This window comes from Scyliorhinus torazame, chromosome 4, assembly GCF_047496885.1.
Source record: "Scyliorhinus torazame isolate Kashiwa2021f chromosome 4, sScyTor2.1, whole genome shotgun sequence".
NCBI classification, from domain to species: Eukaryota; Metazoa; Chordata; class Chondrichthyes; order Carcharhiniformes; family Scyliorhinidae; genus Scyliorhinus; species Scyliorhinus torazame.
This window is the reverse complement of record NC_092710.1, coordinates 250,487,623-250,503,680: the sequence shown is the minus strand read 5'-3', so window position 1 is coordinate 250,503,680 and position 16,058 is coordinate 250,487,623. Positions and strand designations below refer to the sequence as shown.

General features: G+C 46.4%; 1 protein-coding gene across 23 annotated transcripts in view; it reads right to left on the bottom strand.

The window, feature by feature from the left end:
* Positions 1 to 16,058, bottom strand: part of LOC140410875 (clathrin coat assembly protein AP180-like) — a 390,745-nt gene that overhangs the window by 11,742 nt on the left and 362,945 nt on the right. For all 23 annotated transcript variants that reach the window (XM_072499615.1, XM_072499614.1, XM_072499616.1 and 20 more), the window contains 2 exons: positions 2,068 to 2,127; positions 1,728 to 1,832 (listed from right to left, as the gene is read on the bottom strand). In XM_072499615.1, coding sequence (XP_072355716.1) covers positions 1,728 to 1,832; positions 2,068 to 2,127 — 165 coding nt within the window. The remainder of the gene's footprint in view (positions 1 to 1,727; positions 1,833 to 2,067; positions 2,128 to 16,058) is intronic.

The window sequence follows — 16,058 nt, the reverse complement described above, 5'->3', positions numbered from 1 at the left end:
TGGAAAGAGTTTTATAGAAAATTAAGTGAGCTAAGGTGAGGTGGAGGGAGGAACCGTCACACAGGACTGTTCAGCAACAGTGGGATGATCTGAGATATTGCAAAGATATAGAAGTAAGTATAGACCATTAAACAACAAAGCCACTCAGATGCCATAGATAAGTAAAGAGGGTAGAAACCAATTGGAATTGAAGTACTCCTTCAGTACTGCACTAAAACATCAGCCTAGAATGGCAGTAACTTCCTCGGAGTGGTTATCAGCTTTGGATTGCCACTCTAATGCAGACATACCTACGTAAAATGTCTTCCACGCCAGTCTCGCCCGACCTTCTGACTTAGGCAGGGCGGGATCCATGCAGCATAGCTGTCTCAAAAGTCCAGCATCGACGTCTAAAGAGAGTCGGAGTGAAGGAGGACACCCCCCCCCTTTTTTTAAACAACACTAACTGCCGTAAACCAGGTTACGTTTAAAGGTCCAATTGAAAATGACAAATCAGGGAGAAAGTGAATAGAATTTTGGGTGGGGGCTGAGGAGGTTGGATGTAGGGTGGGTGGACAGACTGAGTTTTCTGGAGTTGGGGGTGGTGCGGAGGGACAGAAGGTCAAGTATCGGTGTGAGAGTTGAGTCTAAGAGTGCCCAGCATGGTCGGCGGTTGGACCATCCGGGTCAGTTGAGGATAAGAATTGGGCCTGTGTGAGAGGGAGGGATACTGTGGAAGGTAAGTCTGGGTCTTTACAATAGCTACTCAGAAATTAGAAGAGGTTGTAACATAGCCAGAACCATCTGAAGTTTGCCATTTAAAATCGCATTCTTGGATGGTCCAAGTGCAGCGTAATTACCCAGAGGAAGTTAGCTCTTCTGGGCAATTGCAATGCAGATGCTTACTTGCAAAGTTCATAGAGGGATTTCCCAGCGCATCTTTGGGGTACCCCCCAAAATCTGATATTGAAGAGCCCGGAAGTTATAATATGTTTAAATGTCTGGGAGAGTGGGGCTTTAACTACAAGCTCTTGACTCAAGACCTGTTGGAAAAAAAAAATCATTGTTTTTTTGGCTTCACGTGGCTCCTTCCTTCATATATCATGAAATGTTGATTTTCAACAGAACTTGTGTAGCAGGAAAATGAACTGAAGATCATGGTGGGCATGCAGAAAATTCCCAATATAACAAAATCAGAAAACTTTTAGAGTTACAAATTCCTGCGATGTTCTCTTAACACACAAATTTCTATGTGGATGATGCTTCTGAAAATTTACCTCAACCTTTACCTGCATGTATATTTTGTGTAATAAAATGGGAAGTTTTTCCTTGAAGGAATTTATTGCCTTTTGTTTCAGTCCAACTCGCAGTGACTAGCTCAACTGCCAGGCAGCACTATGACTTGAATTTGCAGTACTTCTCATATTAAAACCAAAATACTGTAGAAGCTGGAGATCTGAAATAGGGCTATGGGGATAGGGGGCGTAAAAGGCATTGAAGCACCCGATCAATCGTGATTGTGTTAAATGGTGGAGCAGGCTCAGTGGGTTGAATGGCCTACTCCTGTTTCTATATCTGCTGCCAGACCTGTTGAGTTTTTCTAGCACTTTATTCTGACCCAAAATTTCTCTCATTGTGCTACCAATTTTTCTACCACACTCCTCAATAGGTCACTGTTTCTTTCCAAAGACTAACAAAAAAAACAAAAACAAAAAAAAAAACAAAAAAAAAAAAAAAAAACAACTTACCGGTGCTCCAGGAACGGCTCCAGTTCCAAATGCTGGTCTCATCATGGGCTGAGGATACATCATTGGCTGCTGAGGCATCATGGGTATACCTGCACTTGCAGGTGGCTTAATCAAACAGCACATTTAAGGACTTCAGTTACTTGTTTAAAGAAACAGTAAATACGGTGTTGAAGAAAGTGATTTTACAGTCTTAGCTAATTTGCCTGATATGACAGCATTTAACAAGTAGCATAATAAATTATCAATATAAAATCAGAAAAATCCTTGTTGACATCAAAATCTTATAGATCTTAATTATCAGAACAGCAAGTTGCATTCTCATGAACCTTCGATTACTTACTATCCCAAATCCAGGTACTGGCTGAGCAGTAGATGGTGGCCCAACAGGTGGAACAGCTCCCTATGAACAATTCATAGAAAAGTAGGAGTGAGTATGTTGGTATATTTTGGAGATCAAAAATGAAGGCGTGAATTACGATTTCCTATCTTTGGATAAATTGGAGATTTATCCATCCTACACAGCATTCTTAGTACAAAGATAAAAGCAAATTACTGCGGATTCTGGAATCTGAAACAAAAACTGAAAATGCTGGACAATCTCAGCAGGTCTGACAGCATCAGTGGAGAGAGAAGGGTGCTAATGTTGCAAGTCGGGATCCAGACTCGAAATGTTAACTCTGTTCGCTCTACACAGATGCGGTTAGACCTGCTGAGAATGTCCAGCATTTTCTGTGCAAAATTGGATGATCAAGAGATTTTGCCTTTCTGAAAAGTTCAGAACCTTCCAGCTCTAAGGTACACACAGGTTCCCAGATTTACTAAATTAACGGTTTGTGTTCCAGGCAAATTTCCTCAGTTCTTTTCTGAAACAATACTGGCCAAGTGAGAAAGGGGAAGGAAAGACAGCTACACGAAAGGGAGATAATTATTTTCTTCCACATTTACTTTCCAAATACAACAAAGAGTACACCAAATGCAGAAAGTGGAACAAGATAATCTGATTTATTGTTCAGACCATGAGGTGCAGTGGTTTAAAAATGTAATCTCTTAGCAGAAAGGTCAAGCAAAGATTAGAAGACATCAAGGCTGCTTGAAATAAAGCAGCTTGCAAATAAAACTAATGCAGACAAACCAGTTGTTTAGTACAAATGAAATATGCTTATATCTTGTAGGATGTTTCAGTTAGCAAAATAGCTTATACCTATGTCACTTCAGATCTTCATACATGGGAAACAGTTGCCTTGACTTGTATATCTTTATTTCTATCTGAAAAGTAAGTCAAGCACTGCTAAATATTATTTAGAATTGATCTTGGGTGAATAGGTTATCAGGTAAAAATGATGAGAAATTGAGATAATTATGGACTTTCTTGGGAGAAAAAAAGCCCAAATCTACATTTGAGAACCGAGGGCGCGGTTTAACGGAAATTAAACAAAGTTTTGTTTTGGGCATATTTAGCGGATTCCTGGCACTGGCAGCGCCGAGAACAACCCTGCCATTAAAGGGACTTGGCTTCATTTGTGGGCATCAGTAAGGAATGGCCCGCCGTTATGCTAATTTCCTAATGAACCAGCTCAGCTCACCAGTGCAAAAAGAGCTTGGGGTGCCATTTAAAAATGGCATCCTGATCTCGCGACCTCCCTCAACGCCCCAACTTACTAATTATGGGGGGCCACGAGACCCCTCCTCCCCCACCTTGCGCCCCAGGCCCAAACTCTGGCACAGGCAAGATGTCACCTGGACACCCTGACATTCTTGAGATTTACTGGCCTTGTCATGTCCTGAGTTGGGGACGACGAGGCAGTTAAATCGCATCCACAGTTTCAATTCACTGGTTAAATCGGTCATGCATTTTGATCACCATTTCATCCTCCAGGAAACAGCAGGCTGCAATGGTTGTCAAAGGAGACCTGAATTTCAATAACTGTCAGGGACTGAGAATAAAAAGAAGTAAACAACTAAGGTTATCATTTTTTGGTTGAGGGTGTGTGGGGAAAGCTGTGCTCAATCATACACCAGAAAGGCGGGTCATTTAGCCCATTGTACTAGTGTCAGCTTTTGGCAGAGTTATCTAATATCCCCATTCCAGAGCACTTTCCTTATAGTTCGATCAGATATTTTCATTCAGTATTTATCCAGTTACCTTTCGAGCTACTGTTGAATCTACTTCCACTACCTTTAAGCAGTGCATTCCAGATCATAACTCACTGTGCAATTAGTCAGCTCTGGTCCTTCTGCCAATCACCTTTAACTGGCGTTCTGGTTCCCAACATTTCTGCCATTGGAAAGTTTCTCCTTACTCTATCAAAACCAATAGTAATTTTGGATGAACAGTATCACTCCTTTCAACCTTCTTTGCTCCAAAGAGAACAACTCCAGCTTCTTTACATAACCAAAGGCTTCCATGCCTGGCGAATCTCTTCTTTACCCTGTGTCTCAAATGTATGCTTTCTCAGAACCCTGGCCTTTCCAATTTGCTATCAACTTAGTCTGTGCCCATTGGGTGGGTTCAGCTTTTATATAGGGTCCCGGTGGCAAGTGTGATCACAAACAGGCAGAGATCTGACTACTTCCGTCTATATAGAGGGACAAGACAGGGGTGTCCCCTGTCCCCGATACTGTTTGCGTTGGCAATTGAGCCACTGGCCATAGCGCTGAGGGGCTCTAGGAAGTGGAGGGGAGTACTTAGGGGAGGAGAAGAGCACCGGGTGTCATTATACGTGGATGATTTGTTGCTGTATGTCGCGGACCCAGTGGAGGGGATGCCCGAGATACTGCAGACACTCGGAGTTTGGGGAATTTTCGGGATATAAACTGAATATGGATGAAGAGTGAGCTGTTTGTGATGCACCCTGGGGAATAGAGCAGGGGAATAGATGATTTGCCGCTGAGGAGAGCAACAAGGGATTTTCGGTACCTAGGGATCCAGATAGCCAGGAACTGGGGAACCTTGCATAAGCTTAATTTAGGAAGATTGGTGGAGCAGATGGAAGAGGATTTTAGGAGATGGGACATGGTGCCCCTGTCACTGGCGGGCAGGGTGCAGGCGGTCAAAATGGTGGTCCTTCCACGATTTCTTTTTGTTTTCCAGTGCCTTCCTGTGATGATTACCAAGGCTTTTTTCAAAAAAGTGGATAAGAGCGTTATGAGCTTTGTGTGGGCTGGGAAGACCCCAAGAGTGAAGAGGGGTTTTCTGCAGCGTAGCAGGGATAGGGGGGGACTGGCACTGCCGAGCTTAAGTGACTATTATTGGGCCGCCAATATATCAATGGTATGCAAGTGGATGGGGGAAGTGGAGGGAGCAGCGTGGAAAAGACTAGAGATGGCGTCCTGCAGGGGAACCTGCCTGCAAGCATTAGCAACGGCGCCTTTACCATTCTCCCCGAAAAAGTACACCACAAGTCCAGTGGTGGTGGCAACACTGAAAATTTGGGGGCAGTGGAGACGACATAAGGGAGTGACGGGTGCCTCAGTGTGGTCCCCGATAAGGAACAACCATAGGTTCGTCCCGGGAAGGATAGATGGGGGATTTAAATCTTGGCAGCGAGCAGGAATTGCGACATTGAAGGACTTGTTCTTAGACGGGACGTTCGCGAGTCTGGGAGCACTGACAGAAAAATATGGGTTGCCACCTGGGAATGCATTTCGCTATATGCAAGTGAGGGCATTTGTGAGGCAGCAGGTGAGGGAATTTCCGCAGCTCCCGGTGCAAGAGACCCAGGACAGAGTGATTTCGGGGGCATGGGTGGGTGAAGGTAGGGTGTCAGATATATATAGGGAAATGAGAGATGAGGGGGAGACGATGGTAAAGGAGCTGAAGGGAAAATGGGAGGAGGAGCTGGGGGAAGAGATTGAGGAGGGGCTGTGGGCAGATGCCCTAAGTAGGGTAAACTCTTCGTCCTCGTGTGCCAGGCTCAGCCTGATGCAATTCAAGGTTCTACACAGGGCGCATATGACGGGAGCAAGGCTGAGTAGATTTTTTGGAGTGGAGGATAGGTGCGGGAGATGCGTGGGAAGCCCGGCGAACCACACCCACATGTTTTGGTCATGTCCGGTATTGCATGGGTTCTGGGTGGGTGTGGCAAAAGTGATTTCAAAGGTGGTGGGGGTCCGGGTCGAACCAGGCCAGGGGTTGGTTATATTTGGGGTTGCAGATGAGCCGGGAGTGCAGGAGGCGAGAGAGGCTGATGTTTTGGCCTTTGCATCCCTAGTAGCCCGGCAAAGGATTCTACTTATGTGGAAAGAAGCTAAACCCCCGGGCGTGGAGGCCTGGATAAACGACATGGCAGGGTTTATAAAATTGGAGCGGATAAAGTTCGCACTAAGAGGTTCGGCTCAAGGGTTCACCAGGCGGTGGCAACCGTTCCTGGACTACCTCGCAGAACGATAAGGGAAATGGAGAAGGTAGCAGCAGCAACCCGGGGGGGGGGGGGAGGGGGGGCCCACACAGGCCCCCAGGGGTTTCCTATAGTTGTTTGTATATTAGTTATTTATACTGGCATGTAGGACTTTATTGTCTTGGAGAGTTATTATTTTGTTGTTGGCAGTTGCCGTTTAGTTAATATATTATTTATTTGTTAAAAAAAAAGGTCATTATTATTTATATTGTTTTAAAGTTGTAAAAAGGGGAAAATCCTGTACTGTTCTTGTTTGACCGAAAAAAATTTGAATAAAATATATTTTTTAAAAAAAAACTTAGTTTGTGCCCGTGTCTTGAAGATAACATTACAACCAGTGGCAATTTCAGGTGGGTGAAACCAATTACGATAATAGCTTTTACAATGATTGGAGTTGGGTAAACGTTCAGTAGATTTTTGATCTTCAAATCACATGCCATGGCAGGATCCCATGAAACAAACTCCAATTAGATTACCACTGCTCCCATTGACACAGGATTCAGGCATTTGTTTCTCATCCGTTGCTTCTCATTCCCACATCTGAAGTCCTTTTGGCAGTTTGATTTCATTGAACCGTGCACTTTCCAAATGTGTCTGTCTATTTTACCATTCTGTCCTTCTAAGGTGTGTTAGTAATCTTCTCATTGTTTATTGCATTACTGAGTGTTGTGCCATCTACTTTGAAGACCATAAGATATAGAAGCAGAATTAGGCCATTCAGCCCATTGAGCCTGCTTCGCCATTCGATCATGGCTGATATGTTCCTCATCCCCATTCTCCTGTCTTTTCCCTATAACCCCTGATCTCTACATTAATCAAGACATCCCCTTATTAAATCAAGAACACCAGATGTATACTTGAAGTGCTGTTATCTACAGGGCTACAGACCAAGAGCTGGATAGTGAAATCAGACAGAATAGTTTTTTCTTAGAATATCAGAACTAGGAGTTTTTCTACGATCATGGCGGATCTCATCATGGCCTTAACTCCACTGTCCTGCCCATCTCCATAACCCTTCAACCCATTACTAATTAAAAATCTGTCTAACTCCTCCTTAAATTTACTCACTGTCCCAGCATCCACTACACTTTGAGATAGTTGAAAGTGTCCTGAAAGACACAAATCCAGGTAATTTATTGGTGAATTGAAAAATCATTAAGATAGCAGGTGCAGAATTGTGATGATACAAATAAAACGAGTAACTATGATAGCGGTGATAATCATTAAAATAAAATAGGAATTAAAGGATTACTTAATTACAATCATTTCAGAATACAAATAATCACAATGGAGGTCTTATTCATTCAGAGAATAGTCAGCACTCTGCATTTTGTGCGAAAATTCATGGATCATATGTTGTCAAGTGGAGTTCATTAAATTCGCAACCATTCACATATGATTTCAGTGTTTAATAAATTTTTTATTTTTTTATTTTTATTGAAGCGTTTGCAAAATTTTTATAACAATAACAAACAAAACAATAATAACAAACATCAACATGGTAAACCAGACATTTCCAACCCAACCCCATCTGTACATCCCTTAACCATATTGCGCCTACCTGCCCCCCCCTTCAGAATGCTGTTTCTGCTGACATTTTAATTTTCCCCGAGAAAGTCGACGAACGGCTGCCACCTCCGAGAGAACCCCAGCAATGCCCCACTCAAGGCAAACTTTATTTTCTCCAGCTTGAGAAACCCAGCCATGTCACTGACCCAAGTCTCCACACTCTGGGGCTTCGAGTCCCTCCACATTAAAAGGATCCGTCTCCATCTACCAGGGAGGCAAAAGCCAAGACGTCGGCCTCTTTCAGTCCCTGAACTCCCGGGTCTTCTGATACTCCAAAGATCGCCATCTCTGGACTCGGCACCACCCGGGTACCTAGCACTTTGGACATTGCCTTGGCAAACTCCTGCCAGAATCATCCAAGCTTCGGGCATGCCCAAAACAGGTGGACATGGTTTGCTGGGCTTCCTGCACACCTCGCACATCTATCTTCTACTCCGAAAAACTTGATCATTCTCGTCGCCGTCATGTGTGCCCGGTGTACCACCTTAAACCGTATTAGACTGAGCCTGGCACATGAGGAGGCATTAACCCTGCTTAGGGTGTCCGCCCACAGACCAGCCTCTAATTCCCCACCTAGCTCCTCCTCCCACTTGCCCCTCAGTTCCTCCACCAGGGTCTCCTCCGCCTCCAACAACTCCTGATAGATATCCGATACTTTCCACACCCAAGTACCGGACACTACTCTGTCCTGTATCCCCCGTGACGGCATCAGTGTGAAAGCCAACACCCGTTTCCTCAGAAAGTCCTGGACTTGTAAATATCTGAAACCATTCCCCAGCGGCAGCTTGAACTTGTCCTCCAGCACCTTCAGACTGGGAAAACTCCCATCTATGAATAGATCTCCCATCCGTCTAATTCCTACTCTCTGTCAACTTCGGAACTCGCCATCTATCCTGCCCGGCACGAACCTGTGGTTATTGCAAATCGGGGTCCAGACTGACGCACCCTCCACCTTCTTATACTTCCTCCATTGCCCCCAGATCTTCAATGCCGCCACCATTCCCGGGCAATTGGAGCACCGGGCTGGCAAGAACGGCAGAGGTGCCGTTACCAGTGCTCCCAAACTGGTGCCTTTGCATGACGCCGCCTCCATCCGCTCCCATGTCGACCCTCCCCTATCACCCACTTAATCATCGCTATATTCGTCGCCCTGCAGTAGTTGCAGAAGTTCGGCAGCGCCAACCCACCCATCCCCCGACTGCGCTCCAACAACATTTTCTTCACCCGCAGGGTTTTATTCGCCCATACAAAGCCCGAAATAACCTGGTTTACCCGCTTGAAAAAGGCCTTAGGGATGAAGATGGGGAGGCACTGGAAGACAAACAAAAATCTGGGGAGGACCGTCATTTTCACGGTCTGTACCCTGCCCACCAACGATAACGGGAGCATATCCCATCTTTTAAAGTCCCCCTCCATTTGCTCCACCAGCCAGGTTAGCTTGAGCCTGTGTAATGCCTCCCATTTCCAAGCCATCTGTATTCCCAGGTAGCGAAAGCTCCTCTCTACCATCCTGAGTGGCAGCTCCTTCAGTCTCCTCTCCTGCCCCCTTGCCTGGATCACGAACGATTCACTTTTTCCCCATGTTCAATTTGCACCCCGAGAACCTGCCAAATTCCCCCAAGGTCTGCATAATCTCCCCCATCGGGTCAGAGATGTACAAGAGCAGATCGCCTGCGTACAGCGAAACCCGGTGCTCCACCACCCCCCGCCCCTTCCTTGATGCTCTCAGCGCCATGGCCAACGGCTCTAAAGCCAGAGCGAACAGCAACGGGGAGAGGGGGCACCCCTGCATCGTCCCTCGGTGTAGCTTAAAATACCCTGACCTCAGCCGGTTCGTGCACACACTCGCTACAGGCGCCTGGTAGAGCAATCGCACCCAGTCAATAAAACCCTCACCAAACCCAAACCTTCCCAGCGTTTCCCACAGATACTCCCACTCCGCCCGATCAAAGGCCTTCTCCGCATCCATCGCAACCACATACTCTCCTTCTGAGGGCATCATAATTACATTCAAAAGCCTCCGAATGTTAGCATTGAGCTGTCTACCCTTAACAAATCCGGTTTGGTCCTCCCCTATTACCCCCAGGACACAGTCTTCTATCCGAGTGGCCAAAATCTTAGCCAGCAGCTTGGCATCTGGTTCGAAAGCGAGATCGGCCTATATGACCCGCATTGCTCCGGGTCCTTCTCTTGTTTAAGGATGAGCGAGATCGAGGCCTGCAACATCATTGGGGGGGGGGGGGGGGGGGGGGGGGGGGGGGGGGGGGGGGAGGATTCCCCTCTCTTTAGCCTCATTAAAGGTCCTCATCAGCAGTGGGCGCAGCACCTGTGAGAACCTCTTATAGAATTCTACCGGGTAATCATCCGGCCCCGGAGTCTTGCCCGTCTGCATGCCCTCCAGTCCTTTGACAATTTCCTCTGCTTCAATCGGGGCCCCCAGCCCCTCGACCAGGTCCTCACCCACCCTCGGAAATCCCAACTGATCAAGGAACAGCCTCATCCCTTCTACACCAGACGGGGGTTCCGACTCATATAATTTGCGATAAAATTCTTTAAAAACGTCGTTCACCCCCCTGGGTCCAAGACCATGTTGCCCTCCCTATTCCTTACTCCCCCAATCTCCCTGGCCTCTTCTTTCTTCCTAAGCTGGTGCGCCAACATCCTGCTCGCCTTTTCCCTATGTTCGTAGACCACCCCCCCTTGCCCTCCTCAACTGCTCCACCGCCCTCCCCATGGTCAACAACTCAAACTCTGCGTGTAGTTTCCGGCGCTCCCTCAGGAGCCCAGCATCCGGGGCCTCCGCATATCTCCTATCCACTCGAAGTATCTCCTCCACTAATCTCTCCCTCACTGCTCGTTCCACCTTTTCTCTATGGGACCAAATCGAAATTAGTTCCCCTCTTACAACTGCTTTCAGAGCCTCCCAAACCACCGCTGCTGATACCTCATCCGTATCATTTGTATCCAGGTAATTCTGAATGGACTTATTCACCCGCCCGCAGACCGCTTCGTCCGCTAAAAACCCCACATCCAGCCTCCACAGCGGGCGCTGCCCTCTCTCCTCACTCAACCGCAAATCCACCCAATGCAGGGCATGATCTGAGACCGAAATCGCCGAATATTCCGTCCCCGCCACCTTTGGAATTAGCACCCTGCTTAGAACGAAAAAAATCAATGTGGGAGTAAACTTTATGGACATGAGAAAAAAATGAAAACTCCTTCGCCCTCGGCCGTTCGAATCTCTATGGGTCTACCCCCCCCCCCCCCGACCCCCCAATCTGTTCCATAAAACCCCTCAACTCCATCGCCACGGCAGGCCTCCTTCCAGTCCTGGATTTTGACCAGTCCAGATCGGGATCAATGAACATGTTGAAGTACCCCCCCATGATCAACCCATGAAACTCTAGGTCCGGGATCTTACCTAACACCCGTCTCATAAATCCCACATCGTTCCAGTTCGGAGCGCATACGTTTACAAGCACCACCCGTACACCCTCCAGCTTCCCACGCACCATAATATATCTAGCCCCCTTATCTGCTACAATTCTTCCAGCCTCAAACGCCACCCGCTTGCTGATCAATATTGCTACCCCCCCCCCCCCCCCCCCCCCCCCCCCGGAGTCCCATTCAGACCCCTCACATTCCACGTAATCAGCCTGGACGGGGGATGCTCGGCGTAATCAGCCTGGACGGGGGTGGGGGGGGAGGGGGGGATGCTCCACGTAATCGGCCTGGATGCCCCAGGTCAAGCACCATCTTAGCACATGTTCACCCCCCACCTCGCTTCTGAGAGTCAGCTGACCCATGCTGACCCCGACAGCCCCCACCCCTGGTGCCAAACAGTCTGGCTCCCTATTGTTCGAACCCCTCTCCCGACATGCATAAACCATTTAACAACATCACAGTCCCCAGTAAGTAAACAACCTCAAGTAAAAGAAATGAACATAAACCAATGCAGAAAACAATCGCTTGGAACCAAACCCACCCTCCCACAGAATAGCACCAACTTCGAGGCTCCCCTCCCCCCTCCGCATCCAATCTCTGCAAAAACAAAGCACCCTCAAACCACCACGCCAGCCCCATACCTAACCCAGAACCACAGTCTTATTTAAACCGATACAAGAATTACAAACCGCCGCCACATAACTCCTTCAAGACTTAAGTATCCTTTAAGACGCTTCCAACTTCTTTTCTTTGATAAAAGACCATACATCGTCCGGTGCCTCAAAGTAAAAGTGCCGGTCTTCATGCGTAACCCACAACCGCGTTGGATACAGCATCCCGAATTTCACCCCCTTCTTGAAGAGGATTGCCTTCACCCGGTTAAACTCAGCACGTCTCTTGGCCAGCTCCGCTCCCAGGTCCTGGTAGATGCGCACCTAGTTGTTCTCCCATCTGCTGCTCCACCCCTTCTTGGCCTAACGCAAGAAGAGTTCTTTGTCCGAAAAACGGTGGAAACGCACCACCATGGCCCTCGGCAGGTCATTCGCCTTAGGCTTCCTTGCGAGAGCTCAATGCGCTCCGTCCACTTCCAGGGGCCGAGAAAACACCCCGGGCCCCATCAGCGTCTCCAGCATGCTCGACATACATGCTCCCGCATTCGACCCCTCAATTCCTTCGGGGAGGCCAACGATCCTCAAGTTCTGCCTCCTGGACCTGTTCTCCAGGTCCTCCAATTTCTCCTGCATTCTCTTGTGGCAATCGTCTAACACCTCCACCTTGTTCTCCAGCATGGTTAGATTGTCCTCCTGGCTGGATAACTTTAGCTCAATTTCTTGTATCGCTTTCCCTTGGGCCACCCGATTCAATACCACTTGATCGATCGCAGCCTTGATCGGGTCCAGCGTTTCCTTTTTCAGCTCAGCGAAGCAGTCCTTAAAGAACTTAATCGGCTGCTCCTTAGACCACTGAGCCACCACTCCCTGGTCCTGACCCTCCGCCATGCTGCGCCGCGGTCCCAGCTCCAACTGCTTCACTCTATCCGGACTGTGTCTCTTCACACGGCCATTTCTAGTCCAATTAGCCATACATCAGAGGGGGAAACCTTCTTAATATTGTCCACTACACCGAACTATCCCCTAAAGTCCGAGAAAAGTCGGGAAAAAAGGTCCGAAAATCCATTTTAGGCAGGAGCTATCGAATGTGCGACCTACTCCTCCATGGTCGCCACGGAAGTCCGAGTGTTTAATAAATTAGGAGATTGGGCCATCATGTAGTATATTCATTCTACAACTTATTCGTGGAATGGTTGATTATTCCTATAATTCCACTGCACATTTACTTCTGTGTGTTTGTGGGAAGCGATAATGGCAAATGGAGTAAAATCTAGGCTGTGGCTTTTCTGCCTTTCAGCAAGGAACATGTTAGATTGTGCTGCCACATTGGCAGCATTCGCTTTTGTAGTGAACCTCAGCTATGCTTTCAGCCTTTACAAAATTATCTCCTTTTTTTGTCTTTAATCAGTCCCACTCTTCCTTTGATTGTCCATTAACTATTTGTATTTGTTTAGAAAATACTTTGGGTTTTTTTTCACGTTAGCTGCTCAAACATTCATATACTCCATCTTAACCCCTTTTTAGATCTCCTCTGTACATTCTGTAATCAGCTATGGACAATATTTTGAGAAAGAGGTCACAATTGTCTAATAAATGTCACGAGTGTAATGAAATACTCTCCAATTGCCTGGATGAGTGCAGCTCCAACAACACTCAGCAGCCTGCTTGATTACTACTCCCTCCACCACGGACGCAGTGGCAGCAATGTGCACCATCTACAAAGTGCTCTGAAGGAACTCAGTTCCTTAGGCAGCATCTTCAAACCCAGGACCACTACCACCTAGAATGGCAAGAGCAGATACCTGGGAACACCACCACCTGGAGGTTCCCCTCCAGGTCACTCACCATCCTGACTTGGAAAAATATTGCCGTTCCATCACTGTCGCTGGGTCCAAATCCTGGAACTCCTTCTCTAACAGCACTGTGGGTGTACCTGCACCTCAGAGACAGCAAGGGTTCAAGGCATCAGCTCACCACCACCTTCTGGACGACAACTACCGATAGGCAGCCTCGCCACCAATACCCATATCAGTAAATGAATGAAAGGAATAAAAAGGTGGCAAATGTTCTTCAATAAAAATTAATGCTTTTTCTCCAGCAAGGCCATGTTCAAAGTGCTCGGGGATTTTATAGAAGATTGAGAAGGGGTGCATATGAAAACAAAATGTTACTGTTTTTGAAATGGCAAAACACTGCAAAAGGAAAATATTAAGGAAGACTTTCTGAAGAACATGGAATGGAAGAAGGGAACAAAGTATGGACCTTGCACAGCTGGTAAGCTTGCAAACAGTCACATGTTGTATTTTTTTGGAAAGGAGTAAACCGGTCTATCAAAAAAGTTAGTTTTGATGGCTGTTTAGAGAATTGAGCACATCTTCAGGTTGCAAAATATCAACATTTTATAATAGATAAATAAATAATTAATAGATAATAAACAGCTGTACAAATGTATTCAACATTAGACATAACTTGATTATGAATATTTCTCATATTTGAGCCCAAGCTGCTACATTTTCCAGTATGGAGCAAAGCATACAACTGAATTCCTCACTTGCTTAGATTAGCAGACCTGGATACTCTATGTCGTAAAACGTAGTAGAGAAAGGAGCAATTCAAATGAATGGCTGGGAGATTTATTTATTTATGTTAAACAGAAGTTGGGGGGGGGAGAAAATCACATCAATTCTTCTTTGGAATCCAAAAACAAGCAGGGGTGTAATTTTGAAGAAAATTGTACAGTATCTCTTCTTGTAAACTGAATCTTTAAACCAAAGACATTATTGTTTGGAACCAAGAAAATATCTTCTCTGGAAATTAAAATGCATAGAAACATTACAAATCCATAAAATAGCTGAAGAACCGCACCATACACCAGACAAAAAGTAACAGCGTAAAGTATATCACGAGAATATGTGGTTCCGTATATTACGAACAATAATTGTTTAAGTGATAACAAACTACAAAAGATCAAGTGTAGCAGTTATCTGACAGAGCACAGTTGCTGTACCCTTTTGATAAAAATCTATGATGTAGATTATTCTTACTGTTAATGCCAGTTAATTAATTTCCTGTGACAGACACAAATGTCATACATAATTCATCAGAAAAACTAGTAAGTGGCATCATCATAATTTGACATTCGTGAACACAAATCTTTTTGCAGAGAAACAAAACACAGGATTGTATAAGAGGGAAAATTGCAAAGTCCAATGATAAAACATATTTGGTTTATATCGACTATGAATGCCAGAGGCGAGCAACAATTTCAGTCAGTTGAGAATTTACACTGGAGTGCAACCTCAACAGATTGAGAGAGTTTGGAAAGCTGAGGGAAACTGAAATATCTTGCTAAAAATCAAATAGCAGTTAAATGCTATGGGCGCGATCCAATTGCCATGCTGTGCCTGAAAATAATAATAATCTCTATTAGTGTCACAGTAGGCTTTCAGTATATCGCAATGACGTTACTGTGAAAATCCCCCAGTCACCACACGCCGGCGCCAGATCGGATACACTGGGTGAGAATTCAGAATGTCCAATTCACCTAACAAGCATTTTTCTGGACTTGTGGGAGGAAACCGGATCCGGCACCCGGAGGAAACCCACGCAGACACAGGGAGAACATGCAGATTCCACACAGACAGCGACCAAAGCCGGGAATTCAACCTGGGTCACTGGCACTGTGAAGCAACAGTGCTGACCACTGTGCTACCATGCTACCCATAGCACAAAAGCAGCTTGCCGGGTCGCAGCACAGCTGATGAAACCTGGGAGACCCTGCCCCTGGGATCTACCCGGTTTGTGACGCCTTATGATATGATCTAATATGATCTCGGGAGACATTGCGATGTAAATCTTGCCCATTGTTAGTGGGATAACTTAAGCAAATCTGCATATTAAAGCGATACAGCTAGTCTCATAGAATCCCTACATAGCAGGAGGCCGCCATTTGGCCCATCGAGTCTGCACCGACTGTGTTAGGATATTGTCCGTCCCCCGTCCTACTGCCTGTTTTGACATACATTCTTTGCGGCTGTCTGCTGAAAAGTTACTGCAGCCTTTGGGTTTTCTGTTTAAATTGTAGTCTTTGGATACTGGGACAAACTTTAATGTGCAGATTCCGGAATTACCTGAGGCGTGGGATCAATTTCCCTCGCCTCGGGAGATCTCGAGTGAGTGCCGTTCAGCACTGGGCTCCACAAATGGGGACCAGACGGAACGGCACTCTTGAGGGTCTCTCAGCGAATTGGAGGCCCCCGGGTGCATGCCCTTTGGGCAGGGTGGTACCCTGGCACTACTACCCATGTGGC